Source organism: Podarcis tiliguerta, assembly GCF_965153285.1.
Source record: "Podarcis tiliguerta genome assembly, chromosome: 16".
Taxonomy (NCBI): domain Eukaryota; kingdom Metazoa; phylum Chordata; class Lepidosauria; order Squamata; family Lacertidae; genus Podarcis; species Podarcis tiliguerta.
This window is the reverse complement of record NC_139549.1, coordinates 4,477,122-4,499,025: the sequence shown is the minus strand read 5'-3', so window position 1 is coordinate 4,499,025 and position 21,904 is coordinate 4,477,122. Positions and strand designations below refer to the sequence as shown.

General features: G+C 48.5%; 1 protein-coding gene across 16 annotated transcripts in view; it reads right to left on the bottom strand.

Annotated features, from left to right (window-relative positions):
- Positions 1-21,904, bottom strand: part of PIP5K1A (phosphatidylinositol-4-phosphate 5-kinase type 1 alpha) — a 171,129-nt gene that overhangs the window by 18,055 nt on the left and 131,170 nt on the right. For 12 of the 16 annotated variants that reach the window (XR_014505756.1, XR_014505757.1, XR_014505758.1 and 9 more), the window contains exons 2-5: positions 12,468-12,505; positions 10,288-10,374; positions 2,302-2,432; positions 325-442 (exon numbers count right to left, since the gene is read on the bottom strand). Coding sequence is in view for 13 of the 16 variants with exons in the window: in XM_083416575.1 (XP_083272701.1) it covers positions 325-442; positions 2,302-2,432; positions 10,288-10,374; positions 12,468-12,505 (374 nt within the window). In the remaining 3 variants the exon portion in view is untranslated. Of the gene's footprint in view, positions 1-324; positions 443-2,301; positions 2,433-9,685; positions 10,375-12,467; positions 12,506-21,864 lie in introns of all 16 variants that reach the window. The other 4 variants (XM_083416566.1, XM_083416568.1, XM_083416567.1 and 1 more) reach the window with 2 other exon arrangements.

Sequence of the window (21,904 nt, the reverse complement as noted above, 5' to 3'; positions counted from 1 at the left end):
GCTAGGGATTAAAACCTGAGAGTTTTTACACGCAAGGCTGAGTTACAGCCCCACAAGAACAAAAAGCAACCGAAAGACATCCCAGTGGCGCTCTTCCTCCAAGCCAGCCCCCAACGCTCAGGGAGTTGCTTGTTCCTGATCAGTGCCGCTCAAAGTGTAGAGGCTGATCTGGCTCACCCCACCAGAGGAACCTCTGTTCTGCCCGTTTTAAGTACAGCAGTCAGACTGAAATCTACCCACTCCACCCTGTCACAGCTCATCTCTGTCTGGAGAGAAGATGGGGAAGTCTTCTTAAAAAACTATCGGGCACCTGCCTCCACTCACCAGGTAGTCATCCGGCCGGATCCCAAACAGTTCACGGAAATAGCGGAAGGCGACAGGAGCGTAGGTTTTGAAGCGGAAATCGTTGTAGTGATGGGCCGGAGTGAGGTTGCTGCCTTCCCTGGAGATTGAGAGGACAGAGGCAAATGAGAACCACGCTCTTTCTGAGTTGCCGCCATCTGCTAAAAGCGGCTAGTTCTCAAACCTTCTACCTGCACGGTCACTTTCCGTATCAGTGAGTCTGTATCTGTGGCTCTGCTATGAAACTGGTACACAGAGCAGAGGGTTCTGGGAAGCCCTAAGGAGCACCGTTGGCCCACACTGGCCCGCTGAGCCTTGCCTTCACCCCTGTGTGAGCTAAAGATGTGCCCCCAAGAATGTGCCACAGGGACACCAGTCTGTCATTCATGTGGAAGCGCTAGTAAACTTTCCAGGCAGGCCATCAGGGTTCCTTGCAAGAGTTTTGTTGAAGACTGCTGAGCTCTGGAGAAACGGTGTCCCTTAGCCTCTGTGCGCCACAAAGTAAAAACAGTGGTGACCCCCCCCCAAAAGTGGGGCTCTTCTTCTTCCAGTGGGGTGGGAAACTTGCATCCCCCCAGACACTCCTGGACTCCAATGCCCATCATCTTTGATGATAGGTCACACTGGGCCTGGGACCCCTTTTGTTTAATTCTGTTTATAACATTGAGGGTGCAAGTAGCTCTATTCTGTTGTATTTTTGAATCCCCCCTTTTAAAATGGTTTGTTTCTTATATTGTGTTCCAATGGATTTGTTAAAAGGCATTGATTGTAAGCAGCCCAGAAAATGCTATGAAATGGGGTGATATTCAAATGCTGCAAATAAACTAATGAGAGATGGAAGCCCAAAACATCTGGATAACTGCAAGTTCCCTTGGAGGGTCAAGGCCCCTGTGCCTTAATATTTTGTCCACAGCCTCAAATTCTGAGCTACCTAGTCAGCTGAGGTCTTATACTGGGACAGACCATTGGCCCACTGTGTCCAATACCCTGACTACCAGCAACTTTCAGGGAAGGGGCATATTTTATGGAAAGGGGTGTGGTTGAGTGGTAGAGTACCTGCCTCAATCCCCATGGCATCTGCGGCGGGGTAGGGGGAATCCCCTCGGGAAACCCTGGAGTGTTGCTGCCAGTCGGTGTAGACTACACTGAGTTAGATGGATCAATGGCCTGACTCAACCAGCTTCTTATTTAAAACATTCCTTTATCCGAAACCATGAGGACTAGAATCTTACTTTATTTTTAGAGGAAAAGTCAGTGGTAAGATCACTGGTGGCTCCCCAAGTTCAGTCCCCGGCATCTCCAGGTACGGCTGGGGATGTCACCTGCCGGCTACTCAGGAGAGCTGCTACCAGTCAGTGTGGACAATACTAAGCTAGTCCGACCAGTGGTCTGACTCGGGATTAGGTAGCATCCTCTGTTTCCTGGGTCTCGAGCCAAGCAACGTGTGTCCTGGAACCTGCTCCCTGAGATGGAAATGCCGGAGGTTGAAGCTGGGAGTTTTTGTGTGACAGCCACACACTCTCCCAGGGCTCACAGCCTGGTGCCTGTTTTATTTCTATGGGTTTTGCCATTTTAAAAAAGTGTCGCTGGACTCCCTTCTCCTACGCCCCGCCTGCTGCCTGCACCAGTGGCGTAGCGTGGGTTGTCAGCAACCGGGGCAAGGCAAGTAATTTGCGCGCCCCCCCCCACTGCACTGTCCCTCCCCCAGATAGTCCCTCGCTCTCTCTCCGCACCGCACGCCTGGCACCCTCCCCTCCACAGTGGGCGGCGCCCCGGCGGCTCGGATCGGATTCGCACAGCCAGCACTGCAGTGAGAGAGAGTGAGCCAGGTAGGGGCAGAGAGCTGCGAGTGCGAGCGCCCCCCCCCAGATGTTGCGCCCGGCCCCCCCTGCACCCCCCACGCTACGCCACTGGCCTGCACTCAAGAGGGGGACAACTGGAAAATGTAGAAACACTTACCCCGGGAAGAAGATGCTCTCCACTACGTAGAAGTCTTGCATGAGGACATCTCGTTCTGGCTTGGTGCTCAGGCTCCCCACCGTGTGGGTGATCCCAAGCTGGATGGCACCTTTGAGGGCCGACGAAGTTGTCTGGAGGGGGAAACAAGAGAACTGGCATTAGTTGTCTCTTTTGTGGGATTCTGCAAGACACTTCCAAGCACGTTCTTTTGGACGCAAGCGAAGAACATCAGCATTCCACCACACTTTCGGGAACTCCAAATTTTACCCTAACTCTGCTGATTAAAGCATTTTTTTTTTTTAAGGTTGAAAACTCCTCTGTAGGAAAATGGGAAAGGGAGAACTGCGGATGATAAGGCTGTTGATAGTTAAACTGTGGAGGAAAAGAAGGTACAGTGGTATCTCGGTTTAAGAACATTCCTGTTTACAAACGAATCCGTTTACAAACTCTGCAAAACCAGAAGTAGTGTCCCGGTTTGAGAACTTTACTTCGGTCCAAGAACGGAATCTGAATGGTGGAAGGGCACCGGTGGCGGCAGGCCTTATTAGGGAAAGTGCGCCTTGTTTTAAGAACGGTTTTGGTTTAAGAACAGACTTCCAGAATGGATTAAGTTTGTAAACCGAGGTACCACTGTACCTTTTATCATATATAGTGGTCATGTAAGGAAATAAAGGCTTTCTGGGACATTATATACAACGAACTGAAAATACATGTTTAAAATAACTTTTGTAAAAAACACAGAAACCTTTTTATTAGGGATTATAGGTATTGATATCCCAAAGGAACAGAAAAGACTCTTTATGTATGTGACAACAGCAGCACAGATGCCACTAGCCCAGAGATGGAAAGAAGAAAAAGTTCCTGTGAGAACAGGATGCTGGACTAGATGGGGGTCACTGGCCTGATTCAGCGGTCTTATTCCTATGAGAACTTCACACAACACTGCTGAACTAGAGTTGACCACAAGATGTGGCTGTGCCAGCTACAGTCTAAACAATCTGGAGAGCCCAGCTTGGAAAAGACTGCGCTGGAGCTATCCTACCCTTACCAAGTACAATGGTACCTCGGGTTACATAAGCTTCCGGTTACAGACTCTGCTAACCCAGAAATAGAACCTCGGGTTAAGAACTTTGCTTCAGGATGAGAACTGAAATTTTGCGGCAGTGGGAGGCCCCATTAGCTAAAGTGGTGTCACAGGTTAAGAACAGTTTCAGGTTGAGAACGGACCTCTAGAACGAATTAAGTTCTTAACCCGGGGTACAACTGTATTGTTGTTGTCAAGGTGCACTTAGTGAATTATTACAAGCTGTGCTGCTTACATTTCAGTGTCAAGTGACCCACCGGTTTGCCATCTCCCCTTCCCCATCTATACTGATGTTTAAGCTACCTACCAACTGAAGAAAACACCTATGTCTGATGAGGTACACACATAAAAGCCTGCTGGATCAGGCCAATGGCCCATCTAGTCCAGCATCCTGTTCTCACACTGGCTGACCAGATGCCTGTGGGAAACCCATAAGAAGAATCTGAGCACAAGAGCCCTCTCCCCTGCTGTGTTTTCAGCAACTGGTATTCAGAAGGATTGCTGCCTCCAACTGTGGGAAAACAACAACAACAACAACAACAACAACAACAACAACAACAACAACAACAACAACAACAACAACATTTATACCCCACCCATCTGGCTGGGTTTCCCCAGCCACTCTGGGCAGCTTCCAACAAAATATTAAAATACCGTAATACATCAAACATTAAAAGCTTCCCTAAAGAGGGCTGCCTTCAGGTGTCTTCTAAAAGTCTGGTAGTTGTGGTTCTCTTTGACATCTGGTGGGAGGGCGTTCCGCAGGGCGGGTGCCACTACCAAGAAGGCCCTCTGCCTGGTTCCCTGTAACTTGGCCTCTCGCAGTGAGGGAACCGCCAGAAGGCCCTCGGAGCTGGACCTCAGCGTCCCGGTAGAACGATGGGGGTGGAGACGCTCCTTCAGGTGTACTGGACCGCGGCCGTTTAGGGCTTTAAAGGTCAGCACCAACACTTTGAATTGTGCTCGGAAACGTACTGGGAGCCAATGTAGGTTTTTCAAGAACACAGCCATCCCAGTTAGCAGCCCTCAATAGCCCTCTCCTCCTCCATGAATTTGTCTAATCCTCTTTTAAAGCATCTGCTGTAAGCAATCACTTCCTCCTGTGGGAGTGAATTTCATAGTTCAACTACAGCCTGCAGACGCTTCTGCTGCGATAAATCCATCAGCCTTTCAAGGTTCCACAAGACTTTCTGTTGCATTTTTAAATAGGCAGTTTAGTCTGCAAAATAATAAAAGAAGCCCAGCCGCTGCAGAACACGGCAACGGGCTTTTGCTCGGCGGAGCTTCTTAGAATGCATGCAGAACACTGATGCTGAAAAGAACTGTGCCAGTTAGCTACTAAGCCAAGTTCAAGGTGCTCATTCTGGTATTTTAATTGAGATTTTATGGCTGCGTTTTGGCTTTCCTTAAAAGAAAAAGCAATATACACATCCTTTTGATATAAAATAAAATAAATCTGCCTTGGGAACCCTGCTGGAACCTCATGACGCAAACCGTCCCCGTCCCATCCCCCCACAAAAAACATAAAAGCTGCTGCATTTAAGACAAAATCCAAGTAAATATATATCTGCTACTGCCAGGCCCAGATCAGATCACCGCTTATCTTCCAAATGGCTCCAGGCGTCTCCGTCTGCAAGAAGCGCTTACGTACTATACTTTTATCTGCTTTTTGGACAATTATCGCCTCCAACTGTGGCTCGCAAATATTTAACAAGAGAAGGAGAGGGTGGTGGTGTCCCGGCATTAGGCTTACACACATAAAAACAAACCAACAAGGAGGAAAGATGAAAAGGGGGCAGGGAGTGGAAGAAAAGGCCCTTGAGAAGGTAATTGACAGCTCTTGGCTAGCAATTTGCTAGGAAAGATATAGGTAGCTGTGCTGGTCTATTAGAGGAAACGCCACTTCATTTGGATGGACTAACAATTGTGAGCAAGCTTTCGAGTTGTCAAAATTCTTCTTCAGGCAGAACGTTAAGCAAAAGGCAGGAGACGGGATAGAAAGAAAATGCTGAACAGTCCCAAAGCCTGTCGTTGATGAGAGATTTAAGACAGAACATGGGAGATACTAAGCAGACTTCAGATTATCTTTCTTGGGGTGAAGTTTGTCTGAATCAAGGCTCATAGCTAAACTCGCCCCTCACTGACTATGGGCTGTAACCAAGAACAACCCTTAAGTCAGTGTGTTGCTTAACTGCAGCTCCCATCAGTCCCAGCGAGTAGGGTCAGTGGTGAGGGATCATGAGGGGAGTTCAGCAACACCCGGGGGCCAAAGGTTCCTCCCCACGCCTGTCTTAAGTTAGAGGCATGCAGAACGTTGATGGGGACAGTGAAATGGTGGAACACCACAAATCAACAGCCAGTTTTGAATGCTGTGAAACAGAGGAATTCACAAAAGGGAGAAACAAGACAAATCTGTGTATGTTGCAGGACCGAGGAGAAAAATGAAGCACCAGCTCTATTCAAAACACATGGTTGTCTGGGGGAATGGGTGCGCCCAGGCAAGCCTGCTGCGTGGTGCCCCATATTATTCATTGTTTTCTATCGGGCCTGTCTGAGAATGTGATGGAAGGACGCACCCCGACAACGGCCTCACTGGATTCAAGTTCCGTCTCGTCTGGCAATTTCTAACACCAGCCAGGCTGTGCGCCTCTGGGAAACACACAAGCCAGCCGCAAAGGAGAAAAATCACCTCCCTTTTGCCCTTAGCATCCAGCCTTGGTACACAGAGGTTCCACTTAGCTATTGGGGGTGCTGGCAAGAGTTTGCTATCCTTCATGAATGCAGAAGAACCCAAGAAAGGCCCTGCACCTGAATCGGGCCAAAGGGAGCCCAACAGCCGGTTCTTGAAGTGGCCAACCAGATGCCCTGATGGAAAGTCAGTAAGCTGTTCCCGAGCGCAACAGCAACTCTCTCCTCTTGTGGTTCACAGCAACAGGCATTCAGAGGCATATTGCTGCCTCCGAGTAGAAGCAGAACATAGTGAATTCCCCTGTTTCGCTATGCCTTGCGTAGGGCTCAGAAGAGCCCCATTGGGTCAGGCTGAAGGCTTGTCTAGCTCAGCCTCCTGATCTCACAGGGGCCAAGTGGATGCCCCCAAAGCAGCACAAAAACCTGAGCACAAAAGCAGCATTCCCCCACTTGCAATTCCCAGCAGCTGCCATTTCGAGGCCCCCTGCCCCCTGACAGTGGAGGCAGAACATAGTATCCGATTGTACCTGCAGACAGGCATTTTTGGACTCTGCAACAGCTGAAGGAAGGCTGATAAACCAAAACTGAATCTTGACAAGACATAGAAACTGTGGGTGGTTCCTGGGTCTGGGAAAATAGGTTCATCCTGCTCTGGTGGGGGTTTCACTTCCCCATACAGAGCAGGTATGCAGAGCGCGGGGCCCATCAGGGCAGCTCAATTTGCTCCCCCCCACCAACAACAGGCCCATGATGTCATCAGGCAGCGCCACTACAAGACAAGACTCAAGGAAAAAGTGGTGCTGCTTTAGGTGGGGTTGGAAGGAGGCAAAACTTCTTGCCTTGGCTGGAAACCTTTTCAAACTCCTACTGTACCCAGGTTAGACATTTGTCACCTTAAAAGAAAATGAAAACGAGGGGGAGGTTTTCCAGGCTGGGTGCTGAGGGGAGATTTCTGCTCGCCACAGGAGACCAGGAAAGTGGGCCTATTGGCAAGGCTGGTGCTGACGGTTCTTGAGAGTGTAAGTTTCCTTGCAGGGCTCCTAGCAACAGTACAAGCTGCTCGTGGGGAAATCCCCTGCTCCTTGTTCCTTTCCGCCTTCCCATCCCAATGCAAACTCCCTAAGAGGCAAGATCAGATTTCGAAGATCCCAGCCAAATTGGTGCTGGGGTTTTTCCGCCTGTCCCAACCCCAGGATGAAAGGAAACCCTGTGACCTGCCTTCGACAGCCATCATTCGTCTCCAATGTCAGACAAAAAAGCTTCAGCTTCACTCTTTAATCTGCTGAGATAAAGATCCAAGGTGGAGGCAGCTCCACCTTGGAGACTCATCAACACAGGGATAATTGTAAGGTTAGGACTGCTTACCAGTCCTGTTCCTTGCTGGAGGATTTTTTTTGGGGGGAGGCCGGCACCGGGGGGGGGGGGGGGAAGAGGAGAAAAGATAACAAGAAGCTCAGTAGCTTTTGCTACTGAACCACACCAGAGTAGAATCTAGCACTGTGTGCTGCAGAAACCCAAGTCTAGAGAACCTGAAGGCTTTTTAAAACAACCACCATCGCCACCACCGAATTTCTAACTCTTAGGGAGACAGGCTCAACAGTGGAACCTTCAGAAGCCAGAGAGGAAACTGCTTGCGTTTCTTATGGATCAGAGGAAGGGTGTCAAGCTGAGATTGTGCCTAACCGTGCAGAGTCAGAAGTCCTCCCCCAGCTAGTTCAAAAGTGTGTGGAACTGCCTTTAGAAGTACCTGTGTGACGCTACCTTCAGACGCCTCCTCAAAGCCCACCCTTTCTGCAAAGCCTCTGCCGCAACCTCTTAACCCCCACAATCCACTTTAGCCAAGTGCAAGCACGTGCAGCTGGAATAATGGCATACCACTGGATTATAGACTGTTTATTTGTACAGTGTGGAAAAAGTTCCATGCACGTAGATGGTGAGATATAAATAAAAATAAAGAGGTAAAACAGGAACATAAGAAGCGGCCTTATACCCAGTAGGGTCCTTGGTCCATTTAGCTCAGTACTGTCTCCGCTGATAGGAAGCAGCTCTCCAGGGTTGCAGGAAAGGAGTCTTCCCCAGCCCTGCCTGCAAATGCCACCGGGGACTGAACCTGGGACCTTCTGCAGATGCTCCACCTAAAAATAAGATCCTAGTCCTCATGGTTCTGAACAAAGGACTACAGTAGTTTTACAGTGGTACCTCGGGTTACATACGCTTCAGGTTACAGACTCTGCTAACCCAGAAATAGTACCTCGTGTTAAGAACTTTGCTTCAGGATGAGAACAGAAATCATGCTTCGGCGGTGCTGCAGCAGGAGGCCCCATTAGCTAAAGTGGTGCTTCAGGTTAAGAATAGTTTCAGGTTAAGAACGGACCTCCGGAATGAATTAAGTACTTAACCCGAGGTACCACTGTAGTAGGAATTTGCCTTATATCAAGTCCCTTGTCCATCTAGCTCAGTAATGTCTGCAATGACTAGCAGCAACTCTTCGTGGTTTCAGGCAAGGTGTCTTTCCCAGCCCTGCCTGGAGATGCTAAGCTAGGACCTTCGGCATGCAAAGCAGATGCTCCACCCACTAAGCTACAGCCCTTTCCACAGCCACGGATGCCCTCAGCTAAAACCCTACTCTCTCCACTTCAGCCTCTCTAAATCTGAAACACAAGGAAAGCAAACCGGACCCACTCTAGAGGGTTGTCATCAAGGATCCCTGAGCCAATATATGTAAAGGCTTGGACGTGGGTAGCCAGCATGGGGCCCTCCAAATGCGGTTGGAGTCATCAGTGGTCAGGGACGATGGCAGTTGCGGTCTGAAACCACAGCATCCAGACAGCACCACGCTAGGTACCTTTGGGCTAAGAAACAGAACCAGCAGTGACTTGTGAGGCGCTGGAAGACTCCGCATGACCTAACCGCCCGTACTATCAAGCACTTTGCAAAGCAGAACTGAGCAACAGGAACAGCCTGTGTCACAAAGCTCTGATCGCCCATGCCTGTCCAATAAACAGACTGATACTAGGAGCCTGAGCTAGGGAGATGGGTATATGTGGCAGGACGGAAGGAGACCCCAGGGGGGGAAATCCACACCAAAGGCCGTCTGCTCTTGGTTACAAGTTTCAGTGCCTACCTTGATTTACAAACAGGCGTGTGGGGTTGCAATATTTGCGTGCCACTGGAGCTAGAAGAGCAAACGCCACACAAGAAGCAGCCAACCCCCACCGCCTTGGGGGAAGGAGGGTGCCGGTAAACGCGCAAAACAACAGATCAAAAGGAAACAGGAAGTGGATCTCTCTCTCGAGCACAGCTGCCCTGGTGAGATTCCAGAGCACACAAATGAAAAAAGGAACATAAATATTTGCAGCCTGATCTTCAGTGCCAGAAGTCAAGAGCCTCCGAGTAAATGTCAGGAGGAAGTACTCTGAAATTTTGAGGGAATCAAGAACGGCCTCTCCAGCTCATCCATGTTGGGAGCGCTAGCGATGACTCCAAATGACAGGAGTATCTCCTCTCTACTACAATTCGCGAGTTCCTCCCTTCCCTGTCGCCAGAGTCTTTTGCACATGTTTTGAATTCCAGAAGAGATCGGCAATCCCCACCCAGAAGGCCGCAACTTACAGAAAAAGACAGGCGTCGGAACGGACTGATCGTGTCAACCTCCATTTCATCCAGGTGCAGGGAATTGGCTCTGGGTCAGAGCGAGCTGGAGCATAGCTGTTCAACGTCAAACTACGTTGGGTCCCGAAGAGTCCCACGTTCAGCCCGCAGGCCGGCAAGAGAGATACGCGTCCACCATAGTTTGGTTCAAAAAGGAGCAAGAAATCCCAGGCTGGCTGGCCAGCGCTGTCTCCCGACAGCAAGGGGGAATTGAGAAACTCCTGAAATGGGGGCGGGGGGCTGGGAGGGAAAGTCGGGGACCTTAAGGCTTAAGAGAAATCTCTGTGCTGGGACGGTGACGCCGCAGTGGGACGGTTCGGCTTTTGAGCCCCTGGGATCTCCCGACATGTGACCATCAAGCGCTGCTTGCAAAGTTTTGACGTTTACCTGGATTGCTCCAGCCTTTTATGCTCAGCCGGGTGACTCAGGTGCTGGAGGCTGCTGGGCGGAATCTGCTGAGGGAGGAGGGGCGGAGGAGGAGGGAGGGACATGCACACACAAACACACACTCCAGGGAAGAGAGAGGGAGACGGAGACACAGAGAGGTGGGAAAGAGCACTTACCTTCTTGTACGTGGTTTCGCCGGTGGAGTCCACACCCCTGTGGCCTTTCTTGATTGTCTGTGAGGAGTGCCCAGAGGCACCTGGCAACTGGAATCGGAAGCAAAGAAGAAAAGAGAAGGGGGGAGGTGAAATACAGGCTTCAGTGAGATTTCAAGTATCATCCTGTATGTTTCAAGACTCACTATCCCTGGCTGACAACGAATGATAAAACTTCAGGGGGCTTGATTTGGCCCATAGGTTTGCTAGTTGCCAACCCATGGCATAAGCAGAGGGAAAGAGAAACGGGAGTTGGCACACTTGGCATAGCTCTGTTGGAGGAGCATGGGACTCTTAATCTCAGGGTTGGGGGTACGAATCCCACATGGGGCAAGAGAGTCCTGCATTGCAGGGGGTTGGACTAGATGATCCTTGTGGTCCCTTCCAACTCTACAATTCCATGATTTGGGGAGGGGGCTGTTCTAGCATCTGTTCTAGAGGCAGCCATACACTTTATAAAGCGATGGGGCTTTATAACAGAAAGAGAGGACAGATCCCTGCCCCAACTGGCTTACAATCCAGACACCGATTGTACCCTGGCAGGAGTTCTTTTTCCTCTTATTCCTCTTCCAATTTATTAATGGTGGTACAGCCACTGGGGACTGCCTGGTTGGCACTGACCCGTGACTGGGCTTCTCAGCGGTGGTTCTCTGCTTTCGAATGCCCTCCCTGATGAATTGTTCTTTTCTCCCTTACTACTGACTTTTAGGAGGAATTGAGAATCATTCATGTTAATGTTTTTAACGTTTGATGCTTGAAAAGATATTGCTGCTGACAACCCTGAGATCACTGTTTTTATAACTTTCTTTTTAAAAAACTTTTATGATATTTTAAAATATATTACGGATGTGTTCACCACTCTCTACTTTGGGAGGGAGTGCAAGACTGTAATAACAACAGATACAGAAGGGAAAAGGGAGGAAAATTAAGGTGGGGTAAACAAGAGAGGAATGTGCTTTTTTTCTTTTCTTTTCAGAACAGGAGCAGGTAGAATCTAAAAATTCCACATGTGGGAGGGATAAATGGAGTGTGATAGCAAAAACACAATTATACCTATTTAGTACTTGAGTTGCAGGAGGACATAGAGACTAGGGACTGTGAAAGAATTTCAATAAAATGTTAAGTTTAAGGGGGGGGGGAGATACACAGCAGCACCCAAATGTTCTGGGAGGCATTTCCAGGGGTAAGGGGGCAGCATGATGAATAAACTGAGGGAGCAGGGGGCCTTCGGACAGCTGAGAGAGTGGAGGTCATAGGCAGGGATGTGTTTAGCTGCAAGAGCAAGGAGACACAGAGGGGAGAGGAGACAAGTCTGATGTGAAAGGTGTGTGCTCAGCATCTGATGTTTTACTGCTCTGGAGAGCTGTTATAAAGCCGGAGGGAGCCCCAACCTGTCAGGAAGAGAGCATGGATGGGTTTCATGCACACGAAAGCTCATACCAATAAAAAACTTAGTTGGTCTCTAAGGTGCTACTGGAAGGAATTTTTTTATTTTGTTTCGACTACAGCGGACCAACACAGCTACCTACCTGTATCTCGCACAACTGTGTCTTTCCCCAGGAAAATGCACACAAATATATCCCTAAGGGCAAAGACTGGGCTCCCACTCTGTATTTACCGTATTTTTTGCTCTATAAGACTCACTTTTTCCCACCTAAAAAGTAAGGGGAAATGTGTGTGCGTCTTATGGAGCGAATGCAGGCTGTGCAGCTATCGCTGAAGCCAGAACAGCAAGAGGGATTGCTGCTTTCGTTGCGCAGCGATCCCTCTTGTTGTTCTGGCTTCTGAGATTCAGAATATTTTTTTTCTTGTTTTCCCCCTCCAAAAACTAGGTGCGTCTTATGGTCTGGTGCGTCTTATAGAGCGAAAAATACGGTATATGAAGGCTGATACACGAATACATCAAACCAAGTCAATATTCGGAATCCCTGGCCTAAAATGCCTGCTTATTTGGGGGCAGGATGTTCTGTGCACCGAACATTCATTTCCTGCACACAGGCACCCATATAGAAAACTGGTGTTGACCGACTGACGGTTAGCAAACTGATTCTAAGAACGCGGAGCTTTCAGAGCCCACACCTGCAATCCTCTGAATGCAGTTGTTTTGCTTCTTGCGTTGTCCTCCCCCCACAATCGCAACTTACCTCGAGAGTTTTTTTAAGTGTTGCTGTCCCGGGTGTCCCTGGAAGAAAGAAAAGGAAGACGTGAGGAGCTCCGCTATGAAACAATCCTCCTAACTGCTCAAGGAAAACTCTGCCCAGCCATAAACCTCGCCAGGTGGAGAACGCTGCAACTGGATCAGGCCACGGGGGGTGGGGGGAGGGCATCTAGCCCAGCACCCTGTTCTGCTCTATGAGAAGCCCACAAGCAGGATCTAAGCTCAGTAGCACCTCTCCCTGCTGGCCATTTCTAGAAACTGGAACTCGGGGCATCCTGCTGAGGATCGCAGAGATAGCATACAGCCATCACAGCTAGGAGCCATTGATGGCCTAACGCGCCACAAATTTGTCAGCTAGCTTGCTTATTCCGTGTATATCTCAACTGTTTCTCCATGCATCTTTGGTGGTTGACCTGCTTTCCCCCCTCCTCATTCGTCTCCACAACAACCCTGTGAGGTAGATTAGACCCGAGAATGAGTGAGCTGGGGATTCAATCCCTGGTGTCCCTGGTCCTAGTCCGATACTAACAATTACACCACACTGGCTCCCTCAGTTATTTCCATCACAGGGATATTCCAACAATGGGGTCTTTTTGGGGGGAGTGAGAAAGAAAATGGGACCCTGGGCTCCATGGAGAGCAGGCAGGATAGGAATGAAATATGGAAATGTCCAGGGAGAACAACACTGTAACTATAAATGTACAGAATTGTAGCGTTGGAAGGGACCCCAAGGGCCATCTAGTCCAACTCCCTGCAATGCAAGAATCACAGCTAAAGAATATATTTAGCCAATACGTAGTTGTGAGGTCAACAACTGGCTTATCACAATGTCACCCCAGTCTAACTCTGTTGCCCAAAGCATCAAGGAGCATCAATACCGGACTCAGGCTCAACCGGATTCTTCAAATTCCTCAAATCTTGTGTAAACTGAGGGACACGCACAACAGAGATATGACTCAGCCAGATGCCAACAGCTTAAGTGCTTTTCCACACACAACCAAGCTCACTGTGAATCCATCTGGCCCAAGCTCGGCAAGCTTAGTGATAGAAACTCAGATATATAAGCTAATCACCTAATGGCACCTTAAACATGGGTTGCGGTTGCCACAATGGACTGTCTAGGCACCATTCCCATCCCGGAAATAATAATAATAATAATAATAATAATAATAATAATAATAATAATAATAATAAATTATTTTATTTTTGTTACGATTACTGTTATGATGATGGTGATGATAGATGATGATTTCTATATTTTAAAGAACAAATCTCAAAGTGGTTTACATATAAACCATCCCAGATTCTGCGCTGCTCACCTGAGGCCATTCTTCGTGTGCCTCCTCGTGAGGACTGGAGAGTGGCAAAACAAGAACAGGCCTTTTTTGTAGTGGCTCCCTGCCTGGGGAATGCCCTCCCCAGGGAGGTTCACCCAGCACCTTGTTTATTTTTAGGCGCCAGGCAAAAATGTCCCTCTTCAACCAGGGGCTTGGGGTGATTCAGATTCTACAGCCTTTTAAATGCGACTGTGGGAAGAGGGTGGGATTGTGGTTTTGTTGTTTTGGTTTAATTATCTACTTGTGTTTTATCTTCTATTCCATTCTGTGAACTGCGCCGAGATCTTACGAGGAAGGGCGGTATATCAATGTAATAAACAAACAACACATGAAAACGTCAAACGAAACAATTCAGAATACAACAAATTCAAGCTTCAAGGATCTGACCTGATCCTTCTCGGCTGACCAACAGGGAGGGTGGGTGCTGGGAGCTGTACTACAACAAAATCTGGGGGACAGCTGGTTAGCCACCCACCCCTGCTTTATGGGTGAGGTGAGAAGGAGAGAGAAGTCTGCTTCATAAGGGCTTTGCAATTATGGAGCACACGTCCTCGGGCACAGAAAGATGTATGACACTATCCAGAAGAGAATGCAGCAATCCAGAGTCTGCTTCTTCCAACATGAAAACAACATTGATGGCAGCCCTACCAGGGGACAGGTATCCTGGCTGCCAGGTAGCCACCCCAGGGCCTAAGGTAGTTCTGGGTGGAACACGGTTGCGGCAGCGGGAGAGACCAGGTACCATCAAATATTAAGCAGGCAGTCTCAGGCAGATCACCCCGAAATTAAGCGAACACAACACTGGAGCTGATGTTGCATTTCTACCTGACTTGATATTGTATTTATTATATTCTGATTTGCATCGTAGGTCCTTTGATGACGAAAATGATCATTTGTTTCCCACAGGAGTAGGTTAATAGCTTTCTAACAATGCAAATAAATAATACAAAATACCAGGGTACCCAATGTAAGTTGTTGACTTCCCTAAGAGTAGGTGTAGGACCACCTTCTTCCTCAAGATGAATTTTGGGGGTAGGAAAGTGGAGAAAGGGCTTCCCCGGGGTCAGGCTCAAAATTATAGTTTCTGCCCACCTTTCCCAGTGTTTTCACAATACACATGTGGAATGAGGCAGCTGTGTAGCGCGCACTGAAACCCCACATGAATGAAGAAACCCTGTGGCATATAAGCACAGAATTCAGTTCCCAAGAAGCTGTTGGGCTTTTTAAAGCACGTTCCTAGACTTCATCGTTGCAAAGATATGCTTCAACACATGCAGGAACACTGCCCGGCTGAAAATCAGCAATATGGGTGGCTGAGTAGGCTTTCTATAGCCCATGTTTAGAATTATTATTTTTTTCTTTTTGAATGATGCAACGTAGGAGATAAATATATGTTTATCTCTCATGCGCAACCTTGATTTGCATAATTTATACAAGTCACAGAACGTAGCTTTTCTCTGTGCAGACAGCCAATGGGTTTTAGGGTGGAAAACACGCTGCAACTTCGCACACACCTGCCTCACAGCTCCTAACTCGACTCAACGTGACTTCGCCAGGCCTTGCCCTGCATTCTCACAGCCACCACCCATAAGACCTGCATAACTTTTACCCTACCACTCAGTAGCCGCCAATTTTACCGGGCAGGCCCGCCCACCCTGGTCACAGGCAGCCAATGAACGCAGCTGCGTTCAGCTTGCTGCCAGCACTCTCTCCTTGGAAGGCGGCCTGAGACAGGTTCCGGTATATGCGCTCAGAGGTTCAATCACACTCTTGAACACTCTTCCCTCCCTGCACATCCTGTGCTCCCAAGAAAAAGGGTGAATCATCAGCCTGCTGGGTTGCCAAGCATGCTCCGTCATGCAGAGACGCGTGTCGAGATTTCGGCAAGCGGGAGGCTGGCATGAACGGCAAGGAGACAATCTGTCGAGGGTTCAGGAGAAGGGCGCTCCTAAGAGTCCAGCTTGCTCCCTGCTGCCTGGAAGCAGCCCGGGAGCTTGAATGAGCCAAGTGGGTTCTCTTGGCTTCAAGGATGCTGAGGGGGAACTTCCCCAGGTGACCTCTCAGAGCTCGTCGCTCATCCCTGAGAATCAAACTCCAAATAGCTCCCTGCTTCTGGAATACACACAGTTGTTTCGGCTCTAGGAGACATGGAGAGCATAAGGAGAGCTCTGCTGGATGAGACTGAAGGCCCATCTAGTCCTGTATCCCATGTCCGAACATGGCCAATCATAAGCCTTCAAAAAAGACCTCAGGAAGGGCACAGAGGGCAAAAAAACCACACCTTTCACCTCCCCCAGGCTCCTGGTCTTTCAGTGGCCTGTGAACACAGACAGGCTAGTGGGAGTCATAGTCTGAAACTGCTGGATGACATTAGTTTAGGGTGTACAGGGAGTTGAAAAAAATATTAAGGAACTTTCAAGCAAAAAATAAAAAGGCACCCCCTAGTGGAAAAGGGAAATGACAGCAGGAATTTTTGCAAAGCCTTAGAATCACAGAAACATAAGAATAAGGTAAAGGTACCCCTGCCCGTAGGGGCCAGTCGTGTCCGACTCTGGGGTTGTGCGCCCATCTCACTTAAGAGGCCGGGGGCCAGCGCTGTCCGGAGACACTTCTGGGTCACGTGGCCAGCGTGACGATGCTGCTCTGGCGAGCCAGCACCAGTGCAGCACACGGAAACGCCGTTTACCTTCCCGCTATAAAGCGGTACCTATTTATCTACTTGCACTTAGGGGTGCTTTCGAACTGCTAGGTGGGCAGGAGCTGGGACCGAACGACGGGCGCTCACCCCGCCGCGGGCATTCGAACCACCGACCATACGATCGGCGAGTCCTAGGCGCTGAGGTTTTACCCACAGCGCCACCCACGTCCCCAAAGAGTAGGAAGGATTAAAATTTATTTACATGACAAATTATTAGTCATGTTGTCAACTTGGACTACTCCATTCTCATACAGTGCAGTAATATCCTCTTTGCTTAACAAGAATCATACAATAAACAGGTCCAGTGAAGAAGGATTTATGAGGAGAGAGTGATTATTCATGAAGGAGGCATCCTAAGAAAAAGACTTCTTTCCAAAATACCCAGTTCATTTCAGGAGAACTTAAACGATGGAAAATAACAATAAGACGCCCAGGAATGTATACAAAAGGCAGTGGGGTGAAAAAGCCTTTTTTAAAAAACCAATTATTTTCTATTTGGGCAAGCAACAGTCACCCCATCTCAGTTGCGTGACTAGTATTCACAAAGCAGAATGGAAGGGCAGTCCAATCAACCAACACTTTTACCTATGGCACCCTTGCGGTAACGAAGGATTGTTGGTGTTCGGAGAAGGGCCTTTATGGAGCCTTCTGCCCAAGGTTTGAAAAATGTCATTTTTACTGGGGGCTGGGGGGGGCGGAGAGGAGGAGAACAGGCTTCTGGCCTCACCCACCATATGTAGGCAAGGCCTGGAGCACACAAATATTAACTGAAATAGTTTAAGTAGAAGCTAGCCTACTATGATAAAGGGATGCGGGTGGCGCTGTGGGTTAAACCACAGAGCCTAGGGCTTGCCGATCAGAAGATCAGCGGTTCGAATCCCTGCGACGGGGTGAGCTCCCGTTGCTCGGTCCCTGCTCTTGCCAACCTAGCAGTTCAAAAACATGTCAAAGTGAAAGTAGATAAATAGGTACCACTCCGGCGGGAAGGTAAACGGCGTTTCCGTGCGCTGCTCTGGTTCGCCAGAAGCGGCTTAGTCATGCTGGCCACATGACCCGGAAGCTGTACGTCGGCGCCCTCGGCCAAAAAAGCGAGATGAGCGCTGCAACCCCAGAGTCGGTCACGACTGGACCTAATGGTCAGGGGTCCCTTTACCTAACCTACTATGAAGATTACCAAACAGTCAAAGGAGAGAAATAGTAATCATGGGGGACTTCAACTTCCCCGATATTTGTTGGGACTCAAACTCTGCCAGAGTGCAAGGTCTGACAAATTCTTCCAATTTCATCTCCCAGAAAGTAGAAGAACCAACAAGGGGACCATCTATCTTGGACCTGGTCCTCACCAATAGGGAGGAAGTGATTGATGAAGTAGAAGTGCTGGGAAACCTAGAAGGAAGTGATCATGTTCTCCTGGGTTTCAGGATACAGAGGCAAGGGAAAACCATGCACTCTGGACTTTAAGGAGGCCAATTTCAAAAAGCTGAAGAAGTTACTGGGTGTGATCCCGTGGTCAGAAATACTCAATGAAAAGGGAGTCCAAGAAGGATGGGAGTTTATAAAACAAGTAATATTGAAGGCCGAAATGCAAACAATACCAACAGGAAAGAAAAATGGGAGGCGTCTAAGAAAACCGGTGTGGCTGCATAAGGAGCTCACAGACGAGCTGACAGTTATGAAGGGCATGTATAAGAAATGGAAGAAAGGGAAAATTGCAAAGGAGGAGTATACACAAGTAGCCAAAAGTTGCAGGGGGAAAAGTCAGGCTGGCTAAAGCTCAGAATGAGTTTAGGCTTGCAAGAGAGGTTAAAAAGAATAAAAAAGGTTTCTTCAGCTATGTCCGAAGTAAGAGAAAGAACAAGCAAGTGGTAGGTCCTCTGCGTGGGGAACACAGAGAAATACTATTGGGTGACAAATACTCAACACCTACTTTGCCTCTGCCTTCACCCAAAAGGAAAGCGATGCTCAACCTGGTGATAACAGAACAAATTGTGTAAGGAGGGAGCTGCAGCCCAAGATAGGAAAAGAGGTAGTAAGGGAACACCAGGCTACTTTAAATGAATTCAAATCTTCAGGGCCTGATAAGCTGCATCCAAGGATACTAAAGGAGCTCGTGGATGTAATTTCAGAAACTCTATTATCTTTGAGAATTCTTGGAGAACAGGTGAGGTCCCGACAGACTGGAGGCAGGTAAATGTTGTCCCCATCTTCACAAGGGGGGGAGGAGGAAGACCCAGATAACTACCAACCAGTGAGCTTGACACTGATACCAGGGAAGGTCCTGGAACAGATAATTCAACAGTCTGTCTGTGAGCATTTAGAAAAGGATGCTGTGATTACTAAGACCCAGCATGGGTTTCTCAAAAATAAGTCATGCCAGACCAATCCGATTTATCTTTTTGATGAAATTACAAACTTAGTGGAACGGAGAAATGCTGTGGGCATAGTGTATCTTGATTTCATTAAGACTTTTGACGAAGTCTCCCATGATATTCTCATGAGGAAGCTGATAAAATGTGGGTTGAACTAAGTACAGTCGTACCCTGGATGCTGAATGCCTTGGGACCCGTACATTTCGGCTCCTGAAAGATCGAAAACCGGAAGTGGGTGTTTCAGTTTTGGGAAGCCAAATGTCCGGTGCGGCTTCCGATTGAGTGCAGGAAGCTCCTACAGCCAATCGGAAACAGTGTCTTGGTTCTTGAACAGTTTTAAATTTGAGATCCACGGTATGACTGTAACTATTAAGGGGATTTGTAGCTGGTTGACAGGCTGAGTACTCGTTAATGGAAAGAAGTGGCAAGTGGGGTGCTGCAGGGTTCTGTCCTGGGCCTGTTGTTGCTTAACATCTTTATAAATGACTTGGATGAAGGAATTGAGGGGGTGCTCATCAAATTTCCAGATAACACCAGACTGGGAAGGACAGCTAATGCTGCAGAAGACAGGATCAAAATTCAAAATGACCTTAACAGATTGGAGAACTGGACCCAAACAAACAAAATTACCATATTTTTCGCTCTATAAGACGCACCAGACCACAAGACGCACCTAGTTTTTGGAGGAGGAAAACAAGAAAAAAAATATATTCTGAATCTCAGAAGCCAGAACAGGAAGAGGGATCGCTGCGCAGTGAAAGCAGCAATCCCTCTTGCTGTTCTGGCTTCTGGGATAGATACACAGACTGCATTCGCTCCATAAGACGCACACACATTTCCCCTTACTTTTTAGGAGGGAAAAAGTGAGTCTTATAGAGCAAAAAATATGGTAATTTCAACAGGGACAAATGTTAAGGTTCTGCACTTAGGCAGGAAAAACCAGATGCACAAATATAGGATGGGGGACACCTGGCTGACTAGCAGCACACAGAAACACCTTCCTCAAGGCAGGTGGGGAGTCTTGACCCCAACTTCGTACTCCATCTCTGAAATTCAGTGCAAGGACAGCAACCTCTTTGCTCTTTTCTCTAGCACTAAAACTGGAAGTAAGAGGTGACTTGCCACAGCCTCATTCCAAGCACCTCTGGAAACACAGCACAACCGCAGGGTCGACACACGGCCACCTTCTGGCTCCCAGGTTGAAAAGCGAGAGCTGCTTATGCTTGCCAGAGGCTGTGAGGACACTAGCCATGGCAAGGAGAGTTGTGTAATAATCCAGCAAGCTTGACAAAATGAAAAGCATGGACATCAGCCGATACCAGCAGGCTTAGAGCTCTAGTGCTTAAAAGCATGGAGGAGTGTTGCTCAAGCAGAGGAGGAGGAGGGTGGCTGCTTCAAACAAACATGCAGCGAGGTTGCGAAAGCTATTTGGAGAAGATGTGTCACCCGCACTGGCAGCCTTGATCTTGCACTTCACACCAAGTCTGTGCATCAAGGAGCTGCAGAATTGCCGCTTTGTTACAGGACGGAGGCAGAACAGAACAAACCACCTTCTCTTACCCACACATTAAAAATAAATAAAAATGAACTGTATTTTGAACAGGGGTTGGAGACCCCAGACCTAGGGGCCAAATGCAACCCACCAGGCCTCTCCTCAGGCCACACCTCCTCCCTAGCCACACCTCCTCTCTTCAGGCCACACCCTCTCACCAACCCGGCTTCCTACCTGGCTTGACTGGATGGAATGCAGACAAGGGCCTGCGAGGGTGTGTAGGAACTTGCTCTGCCCACTCTTGCCTCTGGCCCTGCCCACCTGGGGCATTTGGCCCAAAGGCTGACAAAGATGTCGCCCTCCCCTCCAAATATAGAATGAATGCCACAAATGTTCAGACATCAAAAGAGGACTCTTGAGGCAGACATTAAATACTGCATAGGTACAACGAGTGGGTGAAAACCATTGACCTAAATCAAAGACGGGGTCCCTGCGGCCAGACAGGATCTAGAAGAGGTCATTGGCTCTGCGCTCTCTGTACACCTTCCAGAACATCATCTGGAAGGACTACTGGTTTCCCAACCCTGGTGTGAACAAAACGTGAGTTAAAATGAGAACTTCTCTACCACGACTGGTACAAAAGGAATGACTCATGGTTCTGGGAGAGAATGTTTTACCACCAGATGGCCACAGGTTTAATCTCTAAGAAACCCCAGGGAGCAGTGGGAGACTTATTTAAGAGACTTGAGAGATCCTCTGCAAGCTATTGTTGGATCACAGATGGGGGAGAGCATGTGGTCCTCCCAATGCTGTGGGATTCCAACTCCCAGCAGCCAGCATGACCAGTAGTCAGAGAGGGTGATGGAGCGTTGTGGTCCAGCAACATCTGCAGGGCTCCACAAGTGCTCCCAATCCTTGGGAAAGATACAATAATGCAGGCAAAGGTAAGACCCATGGCAGCTTCTAGGTGACCAATACCTGGAAGTCTCATGTAAAATGGACAGGTTAATATCAGAATGCCTTTCAGGGTTGGTGTAATAAATTTCTGTGCTCTGAGCACCTAAATAGTGTAGCCACAAAGGGTTCCAGTGCAGAGCTCTAGGACCATCTGCTCGAACCTGAGAATAAGGCAAGGACTTTTAAAAACCAGGGAATGGAAGGAGGTCAGTTCAATTAGAGAGCAGTCCTGACATAAGGCAATAACACCATCAATCCAGTAACCTTAGGCAAACAGGGGAACTTTGGCCCTTCAGATGTCAGTGAACTACAATTCCCATTGCCCTTCATCACTCAGCTATGCCTGCAAGGGCTGATGGGAGATGGAGTCCAACAATGTCCAGCAGGCCAAAGGTTCACCACTCCTAAGTAAAGGCTCGGTTCCACACCACACATGCACACATGAAACTTAAGAAAGCCAAGTCTGTTTAGCGGCTAGTAATCAGAGAGGAGGGGGAGAAGCCCATGCTCGTGCCTCGGTTTACCCATACATCTTCGGGAAGGCATCAGTGAACAGCAAAGGAAGCTGAA